Below are 18,048 nucleotides of genomic sequence, written 5' to 3' on the forward strand. Positions count from 1 at the left end.
CTCTGTCTCAAAAAAATAAAAAATAAAAAATAAAAATAAAAGCAGAGGAAATTTTAGCCTGGGGCCTTTTTGAATTGTCCGACTATCCTGTGATTGTGTTTGTGGCTGCTGAGCTGATGATTAGGGGGATGAGGGGGTTGACCGTGCTGAGGTTGTGTGAGTCCCATGACCTGGGCTCTGGATAGAAGGGAGGGGACTCACGGAGTCTGTCTCTGACTTCACAACAGGGTGTAAAGTCAACTGCTTCCTCCATCTCACATCACAGGTACCTAGGGTTGCTGTTGAGAAATTTTCAAAAGAATGGATTGGGTGTCAATTCCCAAAGAAGTTTCCCATCAAGAAGGCACAGAGAGGGAGCTTGAGATGCAAAATTTAGAGCTGAAAATGGCCACAAGGCTGGCCTTGGAAAGACAGAATGTTGATACCCAAGGGTTAGGATGCCCTCAAGGAGATGCCACTGGGAATGTCTTTATGTTTCAGAAACACAGAGATCCCAACCATCTGACCTGAGGAATCTGTTGTAAAGTCAAAGACAGACTCCGAGAGTCCCCTCCCTTCTATCCAGTGATGTTTGTGAGGTGAAGGCAGGTTTGGCCACAGAGGGTGTTTCCTAACATCACAAGGAGTTGCAAGAAAGGGCTGTTGGGGGTCAGCATTTCTCTTCCCTAGTCCTTCAATTCCTCCAAAGAAGGATCCCAGGGTGGTGGAAACAAGTGTTGCACGTGTAAAAATCAAAGTTTAGGAGAAGTTAACATTCTCCTAGCACATGAAAGCATTTTTGTTGTTTTCTATTAACTAATTTTATCATATATACATACTGCTATAAGCATAGCTGTGAGTTTTCACAGATGTATTATTCATGCCACCACCAAGTTGGAGAATGTTTTAATAACCCCAAAAGAAATAGTAGGGGTTGGGGGTTAGGGGAAAGGAACAGTGATGAATAGGTAGAGGGCTGGGTGGGGGCCCATGCCTATAACTCTAGCACTTTGGGAGGCCAAGGCAGGAGGACTGCTTCAGGCCATGATTTCCAGACCAGCATGGGCAATAGGGAGACCCCACCTCTACAAAAAATAAAAAAATTAGCCAGGGCCAGGCGCAGTGGCTCACGCCTGTAATCCTAGCTCTCTGGGAGGCCGAGGCGGGCGGATCGTTTGAGCTCAGGAGTTCGAAACCAGCCTGAGCAAGAGCGAGACCCCGTCTCTACTAAAAATAGAAAGAAATTAATTGGACAACTAAAAATATATACACAGAAAAAATTAGCCGGGCATGGTGGCACATGCCTGTAGTCCCAGCTACTCGGGAGGCTGAGGCAGAAGGATCGCTTGAGCCCAGGAGTTTGAGGTTGCTGTGAGCTAGGCTAACGCCACAGCATTCTAGCCTGGGCAACACAGTGAGACTGTCTCAAAAAAAAAAAAAAAAATTAGCTAGTGTGGTGGCCCTCACCTGTAGTCCTAGATAGTTGGGAGGCTGAGACAAGAGAATCACTTGAGCCCAGAAGTTTGAGGCTGCAGAGAGCTATAATGATGCCACTCCATTCTAACCTGGGCAACAGAGTGAGACCCTGTCTCAGGGGGGAAAAAAGGTAGAGTACAGGGATTTTCAGGACCATGAAACAATTCTATATGACACTGTGGTGCTGGGTATACGACACATGCATTTATCAAAACTCACAGAACTGTACAACAGAGTGAACCCTAATGTAAAGTATGAACTTTAGTTAATAACAACGTTAACAGTTTTTCAATTCTCAACATCAGATGTAATAAGTTGGTTCATCATTGTAACAAATACACTATACCTAAGGCAAGATGTTAAAAATAGAGGAAACTAAATGCTACGGAAAAGAAGTCTACAGGAACTCTGTAATAATCTGCTCAATTATTCCATTAACTATTAATTAAAAAAGGAAACAGCTGGGTGCAAGGGCTCACACCTGTAATCCCAGCATTTTGGGAGGCCAAGGTGGGAGGGCTGCTTCAGGCCAGGAGTTCTAGACTAGCCTAGGTAACACTACAAGATCCCAACTCTACAAAAAATTAAAAAATGAGCCAGGCATGAGTGGTAGTGCACACCTGTAGTCCTAGCTACTTAAGAGGCTAAGGCAGAAGGATCACTTGAGCCCAAGAGTTTGAGGCTACAGTGAGCATCAGTGCACTCCAGCCTGGGTGAAAGAGCAAGACCCTGCCTCAAAAAAATAAATAAATAAATAAAAGAAAAAGAAAAAAAATTTAAAAATTTTAAAGGCAAACAAACTGACATTCCACGCAAGATTCACAACTGTGCAAAAAAAGAAACCTGACATTTACAGTACATACACAGTATGATACCATTTGTATAAGATTCATGCAAAAATAAAATATGGGATTAAATACACAGGTAAGAAAAGAAAATAATGTTATAATCCATAATACTGGCCCCCTCTGGAGAGAAATGGGATGATCTGGCCTCTAGGAGTCATTTTAAGAGGGGCAAGTGGCAGTAAGTCTTCTCCAAAGTCTTGGCTTAGCTGTCATTAGGACATTCCCTTTACAATGTTTCAGCTGACTGTGCAATTGTTTTATGTAATTTCCTCATATGTAACATGTTTAGTAAGTTTCCACAATGCAAACTGAATACACAAATAAATTTCAGTGCATTGTGAATTACTAGCAACAACCATTGAAAGTAAATTTTTGGAAGATAAAATAGCCTATTAAAACTAATTCCTGTCAAAACTAATTTTTTTAAGTACAATGAGGGTATAAAATGATTATAATGGGAAAGTATACACTGAAAGACATCAATTTAGAAAGAAACACCTGGAGAAATGACATATGTTCTCAGAAAGAGATTGAATATCACCATGATGTAACTTCTCCCAAATATATATAGTGTTTTATTAAATTCCATGAAATTCACAACCAGATTTGTTTGGTATGTTGCTGAACTTAAGAAAAGCTACTTCTAGGTCAGGCACAGTGGCTCATGCCTGTAATCCCAGCATTTTGGGAGGCCAAGGTGGGAGGATCACTTGAGCCCAGGTGCTGGAGGTTGCAGTGAGCTATGACCAGTGCACTCTAGCCCAGGCAACAGAGCAAGACTCTGTCTCAAAAAATAATAATAATAATAATTTATTATAGCAGCCCAAATTTACTAAAATAGTGGGGCACTTTCTCTACCACACATCAAGGCTTCAAAATATTCAGGACATTTTGGCAGTAACAAGAGAGATGGACAGATAGACCCATGAAAAATAGTAAATTCTGAAACCCAGGCATCTATATAAGGTAAGTGAACCTATGACAGAGGGGATATTGCCAGACAAGGATACTAATGATGGACAGCTCCACACAAGGGGCAGTGACAAGCAGTTATCTATAGGAGAATAATCAATCATGTGCCCATTATCTCCATATATAATAATCATTAAATGTAGAGTTGCCTGTTGTAGCAAATTCTTATAATTTTATGTTACCCCAGCATCCATTTTGAACATGGGTTTAACTTTCTCATACCAGAAGCGGGGCTCAGTCACCCCTGACACAATTTCAAGTTCTCCACCTCTCCCAGTTCCCCAGTGTAGTCAATCCAGATATCTGCCTTATGCAACCGCCTCCTGGTGACCACCTCCCTATGGGACAGCTACATACAACCCACTAGAACGGCCCCACATCCCACACGGACTGCACTGCACAGACAGACTGCAGCCACCACCTCTCAGCCACAGCACGATGGAACTCCCACCTGCTTACTCTAAACTCGCCAATTAGAACTCCCCAGGGAGTCCCAGTAAAGGCTTCCACCCACAGATCCCTCTTTTGCTCCCCACCTGCTGGCTGAGTGTGCAGGTCCCAAACAGCTACCCTCCTCCCCCTGGCCTGCAAGCCATGCTACACTCTCCTCTCTGGGATCTGTTCCCTAGAAGTCTGTTTCACCCACACAGTCCACAAGGAAACCCACATTCAGAAGGTTAAACACATTCCCAAGCCTGGGGACCACTCCCTTGAAGATGCAGCCCTCGGTTAACTCACATCTGCATATTGATGGACGGAAACCTGAACAGCTGGGAAATTCAATTCTGGGAGCTGCACACACCTTATTCTCCCCTCCTCACAGTGTGGAGTCACTCCCTCCCTCCTCCAGGGTCTCAGTTCTCACCAGCAGCCAAATGTTCACTTGGAGTCAGTTTAAGGTTTTGACCTCTGGTGTCTTTTTTGTGACACCAACCAATCCTCCAACGCTGGCTGGATGTCCAACATTTCATTTCTGACACCACTCAGAGTTAGCACAGACCCCACAAGTTCAGGGCTCCGTCCCACAACACTGTCCCACTTCACAAGCCAGTCACAAGCCCCAGGGGCAACTCACACTTCTAAACAACTGCCTATAAATCATGGGCTCCCATTAGCCCCTTCTTAGGTTCAATAATTCGCTAGAACTAGAACTCAGCAAACATTGCACTTAAGTTTACCAGTATATCACAAAAGATACAACGCAGGAATGGCCAACGCAGAGACGTATACGTCAAGGAAAGGGGGGCGGAGGGGCAAAGCTCCCCCTCTCGGGGTGCACCATTCTCCCAGCACATTGCTGTCTCACCGACCTGGAAGCTCTCTGAGTGTCTTTATTCAACAGTTTTTATGGGACACAGGCTCCAGGCTCCCTCCCTTTCCCGAGGTTGGGGGCTAGAGCTTAAAACGACAACCCTCCAATCATAGGTTTGGTCTTTCTTGTCTCTAATATCCATTCTGAAGCTATCCAGGGCTCCCCCCGTGAGTCCGGTATAAAAGTAGACACACAGATCAACGGAACAGAATAGAGAACCCAGTTCCATTAGCCTAAACTCAAATATGGTCTGAAGGGGCTTTGTTAGGAATAACAAAAGACATTCTTCCTATCCCTCAGGAAATTCCAAGGGTTATAGGATCTCTGCTCCAGGAACTGGAGACAATCACCAAATATATTTTTTATTATACCACAGAAGCAAATAAACCCTCAAATTCATAAACTTTCTCCAAGAGGCAGAACTCAAAGGTGTCCTTCTCTAAGTTTGACCCTCAAAGACATTCTCATTTTGCACAAATTACACTCTGACTAAAGCAACTCTGTCGATGGAAAAGCAAACTGCTGACAATGTTGAATTTGATCCAAGCTCTGTAATCCTGGTAAACAGCTATGATTAAAGAAACCCCCGCCGAAACCATCCTTGGTGTTCTAGAGACGCAGGCTAATGCAAAAAGAAAACACCCTTCCCACTACAACTTAGATGATGTCCCCTTTGTACATATGACAAGGCCAGACACAGACTCTCCAAATCTCCATTCTTTGCCTCATGAGTGACTAACTAACAGTTATGTCTTCACTCATCAGTCAAAACAAAATACTTGTGAGCCAAACTTTGGTTAAGTTTCTCTGCTTCCAGGCCTCTGAACTTAAACCCATCCTCAGCCTAAGCCAGGCTGAACTCAAGGTAAGACAGTCTCTGATGTAGCATCTGAATCTGCCATCCTCCACCACCCTCTCCCCTCCTACTTTATTACTAATATTGTTTGCTCCTCCCTATGGAAAAAAAAAAAGACTTTTTCTGCCTAACCTTTGAGATACTTGCAAATATATTGGGTGCTTTCCCCCACTGCAATACTCCTTTCGAATAGTCACTTCTTAACTAAATCCAGATTTGTTTCAGTAGACAACATCTAGAAATAGCCCCAGGACAAGTATAACCTCAGGGAGGACATCTGCCTGAGGGTCCCCAGCTTTCCAGAGCTCTGAGCTTCTCTCGGTATAAAGGACTCCTCCCAAGGTCACTATGAGTAGCTGGAACACCTGCAGGGGAGGCTCCCCAGGAAGACACAACTGAGGTTGCAATGACCTCCCTTTGTAGGCTCAAAATTGGCCTTAGCTTGGAGTCAATGGCCTCAGCCCTCTGCTCTCCAGTTAAGGCTATTTTACTTTTAAAAAAGAAAATACCCGGTGTTTGAAGAATCCAACAAAACCACTAAAATTCACTGTTTATGTAGGGGGAAGAAAGGAAATTGTAAGGCATTTATATTCTACAGCTCAACAGAAAAAGCTCAAGTATCTAGTCCTTTCAGATGATAAAGATGTAATTTAATTATTATTTCCATGACAGATTGTTTACTAAAAAATTATTTTTGGATATTTCTAGGTTCCATCTTGATAGGATTTAGGATTAATCTCAAATGTCCAGATAACAAGATACAGAACAGTATTGTCCACTATCACAAATTCTCCACCCTGCAAAGGAAAACTGGTGTTTTAGTGAATCTCCCACCAATTTATCTACCACACTTTCTTGTGGAAATGTATTCATTTCTCTGCAGTCATAATGAAGAGTAATTTTCCCTATTTCTCTGAGATTCTTATTTAGAATAGCATTCTCAGCCAGGTGAGGTGGCTCACGCCTATAATCCTAGCACTCTGGGAGGCCCGAAGTGGAGGATCACTTCAGGTCAGGAGTTCCAGACCAGCCTGAGCAATATGGAGACCTCGTCTCTACTAAAAAATAGAAAAAAATTAGCTAGACATGGTGGTATGTGCCTCTAGTCCCAGCTGTTCGGGAGGTTGAGGCAGAAGGATCGCTTGAACCCAGGAGTTTGAGGTTGCTGTGAGTTAGGCTGATACCACACCACTCTAGCCAGGGCAACAGAGCAAGACTCTGTCTCCAAAAAAAAAAAAAAATAGAGTAGCAGTCTCAAGGCTAAACCCTGGAACTCATTTGCAACCATCCAAAAGAAAAACACCTGAGAAACCTACCACACATGTCTGAGGAAAAAAATAAGAATTTTTAACAAATAGAATGAATATAAGACAAGATATTTAATGTTTTCCCCTCAAATCCACCTCTTTTTTGCGTCTTTGTAATCATCATTCAAGCTCTACTGATAAAGTACTTTACATTTAATGAAAAACAGGATAAAATAAGTAAACAAATCTTTTCAAGTTGGTAAGTCTAGGGTGGGGCAGTGCTGACCTATCATATTGCACACACACCCCGACCACCAACACCCTGGCTCACTGACCACCCTCCCAATCAACATTGCTGCGCCCCGCTGCCTGCCCAAGTGCATTTTACTTTTCCGGTTCTTGCACCACTTCAAAGAAGTGGGTTTTTCTTGCCCCTTGGGGACAGTTTTTCTCCCTTCATTAGTCTAAAAGGATCCAGAGGGCAGAAATTTCTGTCTTATCCCCTCGATACCAGCATACGAACTGACATTGAAAGGAACTGAAACTGGGCTAGGGAGGAAAAGCTGTGTGTCCCACGGGAGGGCTATTTAGATGAAGGGCACGCCAGGAGACTCCTTCCAGCTCCGGGACATCCAGTTGCTCCCCGCCCCGAATCCCCTCCCCCAAACCTCAAGGTGACGGATCAGGCTGTCCTCTGGGAGGAGTGACCCAGGGGCTGACATTCACTAGACCCTCCAAAAGACTTGGCAGCTGTAGGCATCTTGGGTCAAGCCCAGGCAGTTCTGGAACCCGTGACCTTTATTAAAGGGTCATGTTGGCTAAGGACACATGACCCTATAAAGTTTCCAAAGAATATCCACTACCCAAAGACAGTCTGACAAGGCATCAGTACTCAGGAAAAATAAAAGGAGGAGAAGCACAAAGATGTTTTTACAGATTTTCAGGTGGTTATTATCCCCTTTCCTCTCAGATTCAACATCCACAAACAGAAAACAAATGTTTTCAAAAGAGCCATCTATTGCTCTGTGAAAAAAACGATAAACATTTAAAATACTGCGTCTGTCTGAAATACAGAACAAAAATACAAACAGTTGATAATGTTGTCGTGAATTGGAGAGGGGAAGTCCGCGTCTGGGAATGCCGGGAGGGAACCGGAAATTTAGGGATTTATTCCCAGCCCTAGAAAAAACTAGGCTGGGGGACAGAGACGAGGCTTTGAGACCCTGTTTCCGATCCATTTAGAAGACTCAAAAGGAAACCAGTTCCCCAGGAAGAAAGGAGGGACTGGGGAACCCCACAGACCGCAGCCCCTCCCACGCACGACCCCCGACACACCGAGTGGGGACTCTCCCCCGATGACCCTCCCGCCGTCACAGCACAATCTGGGGACACGCGGGGCTGCGGGCAGAGCTGCCCAGACAGGGCGCCGAGGCCGAGGTCGCCGCGCGGGGACCGAACAGAACGCCCAGGGGCCCGGCTGCCAGCCCAGCCCCGCCCCACCCTCCGAGGGCTGCAGGGACCGAGGGCCGAGCTGCGCCACCGGCGACTCGGGTCCGCAGACTCCGGAGCGGACCGCGGGGAGGCCCGGGTCCCGCCACAGCCGGTTCCGGCCGGTTCCAACCAGCCCCTCCTCCCCGCCTGGGAATGCCCGGCCCCGCACACTCACCATTTCCTGGCTTCCGGGGTGACCTGGCGTCCTCTCTACGGCTCGAAGGGCCTGTGCAGGCCACAGCGCGGCGGAGGCTGTGGTGGAGCCACCGAGGCCTCTCAGCGAAGCGGAGACGGAACGCCGAGCTCTGCGGACGCAAGAAAGGAAGACCCCGCGGAGTTGTTGAACGTTGCCCCCTCCCCCCTGCGGAGCTCCGGATTGGACAGTACGCACGGCCCCGCCCTACCTCCCCTGATTGGATGGTTATTCAGGCCCCGCCCATGAAGCCTGAGTGACAAGAGATGCGATGCTATAAGTGGTTTAGTGGCCGCTAGATTGACAGGTTCTTGGCCACAGCCCTTGGCAGGCCCGGCTCCCTCCCTGCTCCTGTCTATGCTGGGGAGGATATTTGCATTTAAACAGCAAGTGTTTCGGGCTTTGCAGAGCAGACTCTGGCGTCTTTCTGCACTCAGTGTGCCCTTCCTGCTTCTTCCTCCTGGACACGGGGTCAAACGTGTGTGCCCACGGAATTCCAGACTCAGTGTCCAGTGGAGCCATCCCCTAGCCACAGGGCAGGAGGAGCGCCCAGGCCAGGGCAGCCCACGCTGGAACAGGAGGAAGGGGCTGATGACCTCCAGGGGTCAGATGTTGGAATGACGCTTTTGGCAGCATCGCCAGTGCTTTATCATACTTTGTCCCTCAACCTACTCATTTTCAGGCAAGGAAATAAAATTATTAAATGCATAGGAAAAAACTAGAGTTATATGGCAGCAAAATGCTATTAAAACATCAACAGGGAAGAAAAGCAAACACTTGAACAATTCACAAGGAAACTTCATATTGAAAAGATTAAACGTATTCCCAAGCTTAGGAGCCAGACTCGGGTTGCTGAAATGGAGCCCCAGGGTGGATCGTTCCCTGCTGATAAGGCAGAGACACTTAAGAATTTAACCCTGGAGGCTCAATATGCCTGCCTGTCCCGTGCTCACAGTGTGGAAACGCTCCCTCCTTCAAAACCTCCATTCTCACCAGCAGGAAACCCTCACCTGGAGTCAGTTTAAGCTTCTGACCTAAATAAACTGTCTAATTCATAAACCCTTTCTCCAGGAGACAATCCAAACAAATCTTCCTCTGAACCTGACCTTCACAGACTTAATTCATATATAAAAATTATAGTCTTGACTCCAGTGACCCAGTGCATGCCACAACAAAAACACCGTCCAGAAAATGGCCCCAGGAACCAGAGGTACAACCTCAGAAACACAGAAGCCCCCAACCGCATCTGCACATGGGTCCCTGCTGTCCAGTGCTCTTGGGCTTCTCAGAATCCACACTTCTGCTGTGTCTCTCCTGAGCAGCTGGAGGGCACCTGCAGGGAGGCAGTCCCGAGGGGAGCCCCATATCCCTCCCCTTGCAGGTTCCAGACTGGCCTCAGCTTGGAGCCACTGGCCTCAGGATCTGCTGCCCACTGCAGGGTGTTCACCTGCTTCTCACCAAAATCGATCAGTTAAATGGGAAAAAGACCCACGATCCCAGTGTTAGAATAAGATACCAGCAGAATCCCTTCTTTCCTCTTTTGTTTATATATAAAGTAGAGGAGGAAAATTCTAAAATACTTCATACGGACTTAAAAACTGGCAAGTAATTATTCCTCTGAGAAAACAAAGATGCCAGCTGTGATCTGATGATATATATATGTGTGTGTGTGTGTATTGGTTTTCATCCACAGTTCTTATGGGTTCACAGTTCAAAGGGTCTTATGACCCACAATCAGATTAGAGTCCTGTCCACACCCTGGAGGAAGCTGCACGGAGAGGCAAGGAAGAATCTACACAGACAGGTCTTGTTGGGTTTAATTGTTTATTTATTTATTTATTTGAGACAGAGTCTTGCTCTGTTGACCTAGCTAGAGTGCAGTGGTGTCATCATAGCTCACTGAAACCTCAGACTCCTGGGCTCAAGCGATCCTCCTGCCTCAGCCTCCCAAGTAGCTGGGACTATAGGCATGCGCCACCATGCCTGGCTAATTTTTTCTATATATTTTTAGTTGTCTGGCTAATTTCCAATTTCTTTCTATTTTTTAGTAGAGATGGGTTCTCGCTCTTGCTCAGGCTGGTCTCAAACTCCTGACCTAGAGCAATCCTCCTGCCTTGGCCTGTCGGAGTGCTAGGATTACAGGCATGAGCCACTGCGCCCGGCCCTGGAGGACTTAGTAATATACCATTGACAGAAGTACAGGTAACACTGTTCACTTTGTTTTTATTTACACGATTTAAGTTTTTGTAGGTTGTTAATAACATGATAAATCCCGTGAAACTTGATTGGATTTCACTGATTCTGAGAAATGTAGTTGTACTGAATTCTTGTAAATTTATGTTGCCTCGGCTGGGCTTGGTGGCTCACGCCTGTAATCCTAGCACTCTGGGAGGCCGAGGCGGGCGGATTGTTTGAGCTCAGGAGTTCGAGACCAGCCTGAGCAAGAGAGAGGCCCCGTCTCTACTGAAAAAAATAGAAAGAAATTATCTGGACAACTAAAAATATATAGAAAAAATTAGCCGGGCATGGTGGCGCATGCCTGTAGTCCCAGCTACTCGGGAGGCTGAGGCAGAAGGATCACTTGAGCCCAGGAGTTTGAGGTTGCTGTGAGCTAGGCTAACGCCACGGCACTCACTCTAGCCAGGGCAACAGAATGAGACTCTGTCTCAAAAAAAAAAAAAAAATTTATGTTGCCTCAACATCCATTTTAAATATGTTTAATTTTCTCATACCAAAAGCAGGGTTTAGTCACCCTTGACAATTTCAAGTTTTCTACCTGCTCCTAGTTCCACAATGTGGTCAATCCAGATATCTGCCACACACAACCCCCTCCTGGTGCCCATCTCCCAATGGGACAGCTACATACAGCGTACTTGACTCACCCCACTGTCCCCCTGTACCCCGCAGGGACTATGCAGTTATACCACAGTGACCACCTCTCAGTCTCACTGTAACCTTTTGGAACTTGTGCCTGCTTGCTTCAAACCCATAATTAGAACTCTGAGGGAAACCTGTTTGGATAATGCCTGCTGGACTCCAATACAGGCTTTTGCTCACACATCCATTTCTCTCTCCCTGCCTGTCCTCCATGACCTCCGTGTGTGTGGACTCCAGGCATGTGTACCCCCCAGGACCTGTATGTAGTTATAAAATCTTTATTTCCATCTTGTGTCTCTCCAAATCACCAAAGGAGTGCTTTCCATCTTAAAGATCCTAAATTAAAACAACATCCCATGTGCATGGATTGAAAGACTTACAATTGTTAAGATGACAATACAACCCAAAGCAATGTACAGATTCAAGGCAATTCCCATCAATGTTCTTATGGCTCTTTTTTTTTTTTTTTGCAGAAATAGAAAAACCCATCCTGAAATTCACATAAAATCTCAAGGGACCCAGAATACCAAAACAATCTTTTTTTTTTTTTTACAGGGTCTTGCTCTGTCACCTGGGCTAGAGTACAGTGGCGTCAGACTAGTTCACAGCAATCTCAAACTCCTGGGCTTAAGTGATCTTCCTGCCTCAGCCTCCTGAGTAGCTGGGACTACAGGCATGCGCCACCACCACCACGCCCAGCTAATTGTTCCTATTTTTAGTAAAGACAGGGTCTTGCTCTTGCTCAGGCTGGTCTTGGACTCCCAACCACAAGTCATCCTCCCGCCTCTACTTCCCGGAGTGCCAGGATTACAGGTGTGAGCTACGGAGCCCAGCCCAAAATAATCTTAAATAGGAACAAAGCTGGAGGGCTCACACTTACTAATTTCAAAACTTACTACAAAACTACAGTAATGAGAACAGTATGTTACTGACATAAGGACAGACATAGAAAACAAGGAAATAAAATAGAGAGCTGAGAAATAAATGCTTGAATATATGGTCAAGTGATTTTCTACAACAGTACCAAGATCATTCAATGGGGAAATGACAGTCTCTTCAACAAATAATGTTGGGAAAACTGGATACCTACATGCAAAAGAATGAACAATTCCATTGTGATGGAATCGTTATATATCTTCACTGCTGTAGGTGTCACAAGAAACTACCTGTGTGATATAACTACATAGAAATAACACAGACACATATACACGTGAGTGCATAATAGCCGGTGAAATCTGAGATCAGTGGATTATATCACTTTCCTGCTTGGGACATTGTACTGTAGTCATGCAAGATGTTAGTATTGGACGGAAATGGGTGTATTATTTCCGAAAATTGCATGTGTATCTACAATGATCTCAAAATTTAAAAAAAAGTTTTGTTGAAAAGTGAATCACTAAAGTGTGACTCACACTCAAGGGGAGAAGAATTAAACTCCACTATTTGAAGAGACTGAATATTTTTGTCCCTCTCCCCCGCTCCCCACCAAAAAAAAAACCCATATGTTGAATCCCTAATCCCCAATGTGATGGTATTCGGAGATGGGGCCTTTGGGAGATAATTAGGGTTAGGTGAGGCCAAGAGGGTGGGGCACTCTTGATGGGATTAGTGCCCTTGTAAGAAGAGATACCAGAGAGCCTGCTCTCCCCCTCTTTCTGCCACATGAGGACACAGGGAGAAGGTATCACTCACCAGGAACAGAATATGCTGACACTTTGACCTTGGACTTCCTGGCATCTGGAACTGTGAGAAATAAATGTCTGTTGTTTAATCCACTCAGTCTATTGTACTGTTACAGCAGAATGAAAGACAGGAACAGCAAGGAATTTAAAGCCATCACACCAGAGGTTTGTCATGGAGGGAACAGAGCGTTAGGATTAAGCCTGAGCTTTGAAGTTGGAAGGAAGTGAGTTCACACCCAGGCCGGGGAACTTGGACAACGCCCTTGAGCTCTCTGGACCTCAGCAGTCCCTTCTGTAAAGTGAAAATAAGGGGGTTGTGAAGCTGCCTTTCAGCTGCAAGACACATGGCCCAGCACCATGTAGGCCCTCAATAAACAGGGTAAGTGCAGTTCTTGTTATTAATATTAATGTTTTTGCATTTGTTCATGCTAAGGACACAGTGGAACAGGCAGGGCAGGGTCTTTCACGGTTTCAGGTGCCAGGCTGAAGAGCTTGGACTTGCCCTTGAGAGTAGTGGGGAGCCATGGGAGATGTGTGAGCAGGGGAGAAACAGGGAAAGGTCCCCTTGGGACTGGAGTGAATGCTAGGAATTGAAGTTTGGGACACTAGGGAGGACACTAGAACAGGCACCCAGAGTGTGTCTAGACCTGAGTGGTGGCCATCGGGATGGAGGGAGTGAGAGAAAGAAAGTAGCTCAGGGTGAGTACTGGGTATGGGGCTTGAATGGTGACCCCATGAGCCAGGTTGGGAAGAGCAGTTAAGGGGGGTGAGGTGGGGTATCGATTTTAGTTTTGACTTTGCATATGTCGTTGTTTTTGCTTAGGATGTCTTTTCTCATTGCGTCTTCCTGAACCACTCCTACCACCCCTTGGAGACGCTGCCCAAAGACCCCTCCTCTGAGAATCCCTCCGGAGCAGACTCGGTTTGCAACTTTGCTGGGAAGCCGGCTGCTCATCCTCCAAACGTCTCAATCCCAGCGTATCTCGCTCATCCTGTCCCTGGGATTTTCCCTGGGGCAATCTCTGGCCAGATCCATCGCAGGATCTTCCGCGCCCTGCACAGGCCCAGTACTTAGCGGCCTGGAGGGAACATTTATTATTTGTTCATTAAAAAGGAAACGGGATCTGCAGGAAGGTGCCGCAGATCAGGCTGTGACCACGCGGGGGCAGCAGTGGACAGGTCGAAGCGTCTGAAAAGTACGCTCAGGCAGGGGACCGCTCAGGCAGGGGACCGGCGCAGCATCCCCTCCCCAGAGCTTCCCTTCCCAAGACAGCCCCTTCTTTTTTAAAGGGGGCGGTCACCATGACCCAGCTGTGCCCACCTAACCCACCCACCTAGCGGCCCATGCCCCACAGCCCAACAGCTGGTGGACATTATGCAAAGCCTAAGTCAGAGCCGTCCCTCCTCTGCTCAGAACCCTCCATGGCTCCCACCTCACCTGGGGTAAAAGCCCCCTTCCTGGCAGTCCCCAGAGCCCCACAGATGTGCGCCACCCACCCCCTCCTCACCTCTCTGTCTTCATCTCCCCCGTCCTTCCCCATTGCTCACTCTGCTCCAGGCACAAAAGCTGTTTTTGCTTCCTCAAATCAAATTCACGATTGATTTGGGTTTTCAAAGCTTTGAGACCTTGAAAATTCCATCTTTGTGGTTCCGTTGTAAATGCGTAGTCAATTCAAATTAGGTTTAAAAACACAGCTTCCTTAAGCCTCTAGATACAATTACGGAGATTATGTTTCTTCTACATCTGGAAAAGTGGATCCTCAGTTTTTGTTTCGAGACAGGGTCTTGCTCTGCTGACAAGGCTGGAGTGCCATGGCATCATCATAGCTCACTGCGGCCTCCAACTCCTGGGCTCAAGCGATGCTCCTGCTTCAGCTTCCTGAGTACTTGGGAGTACTCTACAGGCGTGAGCCACTCATCTCTACTGAAAAATAGAAAAATTAGCCAGGCGCAGTGGCGTGCACCTGTAATACCAGCTACTTGGGAGACTGAGGCAGGAGGATCGCTTTGCTTGAGACTAGGAGTTGGAGGTGGCTGTGAGCTAGGCTGACACCACCACACTCTAGCCCAGGCAACAGACTGTTGAAATTCCTTTGACTGTTACAACCAGGTCATATATTAATAAAAAGTGTTTTAAAGGCACATCCTAGTTGCCAGGCATTCCTCAGTATTTCTATGTAGAATAACATGTATAATACCCACAACAGCTCAGGAGATGACAGATAGGTACCCTTCTTATTTCCATTTTAGAGACGAGACACTGAGGCCCACAAAGCTTAAGTTCATTTGCTCCAGGTCACAGAGCTTTCTAAGTGACACAGCCTGTGTTGCTTGCCCTTACTTTTCTTATTTTTTATTTTTTAAGAGATGGGGTCTCGGCCGGGCGCGGTGGCTCACGCCTGTAATCCTAGCACTCTGGGAGGCCGAGGCGGGGGGATTGTTTGAGCTCAGGAGTTTGAGACCAGCCTGAGCAAGAGCGAGATCCCGTCTCTAACTATAAAGAAATTAGCCAAACAACTAAAAATAGAAAAAATTAGCCAGGCATGGTGGCGCATGCCTGTAGTCCCAGCTACTCGGGAGGCTGAGGCAGTAGGATTGCTTGAGCCCAGGAGTTTGAGGTTGCTGTGAGCTGGGCTGACGCCACGGCACTCACTCTAGCCTGGGCAACAGAGTGAGACTCTGTCTCAAAAAACAAAACAAAACAAAAAAAGAGATGGGGTCTCACTGTTGCTCAGGCTGGAGTACAGTGGCATCATCTAGCTCACTGAAGCCTAGAACTCCTGGGTTCAAGCGATCCTCCTGCTTTGGCCTCCCAAAGAGATGGGATTACAGGCATAAGCCACCATGCTCAGCCATTTTTATTTTTTGTTTTGAATCTCATCTGGGGTAAATAAGAGACTTTTTTTCTTTGAGACAGGATCTTCCTCTGTCGCCCTGGCTAGAGTGTAGTGGTATCACAGCTCACTTCAGCCTCAAACTCCTGAGCTTGAGTGATCCTTCTGCCTCAACTTCCCAAGTAGCTGCAACTGCAGGTACGCACCACCATGCCCAGCTAGTCAAACTCCTGACCTCAAGGGAGCCTCCTGCTTCCACCTCCCAATGTGCTAGGATTACTGGCAAGATACACCTGCCCTAGCATAGTTTTTTTTTTCCAAAGAGAATCAAGTAGGGATTTCTACATAGGAATTTCATCATCTGCAAAACCATAATTTTATTTTTTCCTGTCCAATATGGATGCCTTTTTTTTTCTTGTTTAATTTCTCTGGCTACAACTTGCAGCGGTATGTTGAACATAAGTGGTAAGAGTCGGCACCCTTGGTTTATTATGTTCAGGAAGTTTCTATTCCAAGTTAAGTGCTTTTTATGAAGAAAGGGTGTCCAATTTTGTCAAATACTTTTAGTGTTCAATTTTCAATGGGTTCAAATTATGAACATTTGTTTCAGCTTTGTGTCTTCCTTCCCACTCTCCTTTTTTTTTTTTCCTTTCCATTACTGATAAAACTTCAGGGAGAAGGTCCTCTATAATGTATTAATTGTCATTTTCTTCCTCCAGAGATTCTCAAAAGAATATTATCAGCGTTATGAGCTCCTTGATTCCCTTTAGTGTGGCTATAAAGGAATACCTGAGACCGGGTAGTTTAAAAAGAAAAGAGGTTTATTTGGCTCACAGTTCTGCAGGCTGTACAAGAAGCAGGGCACCAGCTTTTTGTTGCTTTCTGGTGAGGACTTTGGTGCTGCATCAAGAGTGTGGAGGGTCTCAGCGGGCACATGCAAAGAGGGACCAAACAAGAGGAGGAACTCTGCTTCATAACCCACTTGTGGGAACCAATCCATCCCTGAGAGAACTAATCGTGTGTTACCAGAACAAGAACTTACTTACAACTGTGAGAACAGAACGAAGTCTTTCATGGGGGATCTGCCCCCATGACACAAACGCCTCCCACTAGGCCTAAAACCAACACACTGGGCATCAAATTTCAACAGCAGTTTTGGTGGAGACAGACCACATCCAAACCATAGCAGGGCCTCCTGTATGGCAATAGAAGCTTCACAGTTTAAGGACTCCAGGCTTGGTTCAGGTTTGAACTAACACCTATGCTGAACTACAGGGATGCCACGCGTTTTGTTCCTGATAAGCTAGGCTCAGGGTCTTTGTTGAGTCAGAGGCAAGGGCAGCAGCGGCATCAGCAGCAGAGGTACTTAGGTGTCCTGGTAAGATTGAACTTCAGGACACCATCTAATGGCAGCCTCCCACCCCCTCTCCTCTTTCTCTTTTTCAAGTGATTGTTCTTTTAGGAATGACCACCCAACATGCACAGGATATAACCTCACCACCAACCCCTAGCCTAGACCTATAGGTCAAGGCCAATGCCCAGCATCAGTTGCAGCTTCATTCTAAAACACAGATAGGTCCAGGTGAAAATGCCTGACCCAGGACCACTTGAAGGAGAACCCAAATGCCACATTCCTGCTCCTCGGTGCCAAGGACTTCTGGAAAGTGCCTACTTTGAGTCTTGGTAGGCCTCTACGACACAGAGCAGCAAGCAGCAGCTCAAGGCACATGCCAGCCATCAGGCAGCAGGGGAGGTTAATGACTCAAAACAAAAGACAGACCCAGAGGGTGGTGATCACCATGTAGATATCCTGCTAAAGGTGCCAACTGTTATGGTCACCTAAAAAACTGTGGTTCTGATGTTGACACGGACAGGTATGTGGCACACACAAACTGAGAGACTATGAAAAGGCTTATTACTCATATAACTGAGGTCACAGGGAGAGCAGGGAAATCCTCTAAAGCAGGTGTGAAACGGCATGAGAGGGCAAAGCAGATAGTTTTCATATCCCTTATGAATACTGATGCAAAAATATTCAAATAAGTAACAGCAAGCCATACTGAGCCACATAATGAAAGCATTATGCAACATAACAAAGTGAGATTTACCCCTGGAATAAAAAGATGGTTCAAGATATGGAAATCGAGTAATGTGATAATACACGTTAGCAAAACCATGGGGAAAATGGCAATCATCTCAATTGATGCAAAAAAAAAAAAAAGCATTTGACAAAATCCAACACCCATTCACAATAAAAACCCACAATAAACTTGGAATAGAA

The 18,048-nt window shown here is 46.1% G+C and overlaps 1 protein-coding gene across 1 annotated transcript in view; it reads right to left on the reverse strand.

Moving 5' to 3' along the window:
* The window catches only part of ZNF564 (zinc finger protein 564), a 23,154-nt gene extending 14,598 nt beyond the window's left edge, over window positions 1-8,556 (reverse strand). The window contains exon 1 of the mRNA XM_012641357.1: window positions 8,357-8,556. Within this exon, the coding sequence (XP_012496811.1) occupies window positions 8,357-8,359 (3 nt within the window). The 5' untranslated portion in view covers window positions 8,360-8,556. The remainder of the gene's footprint in view (window positions 1-8,356) is intronic.
* Window positions 8,557-18,048: the final 9,492 nt, after the last annotated feature.

The sequence above is a fragment of the Propithecus coquereli genome, unplaced genomic scaffold (genome assembly GCF_000956105.1).
Source record: "Propithecus coquereli isolate 6110/MARCELLA unplaced genomic scaffold, Pcoq_1.0 Scaffold164, whole genome shotgun sequence".
NCBI lineage: Eukaryota > Metazoa > Chordata > Mammalia > Primates > Indriidae > Propithecus > Propithecus coquereli.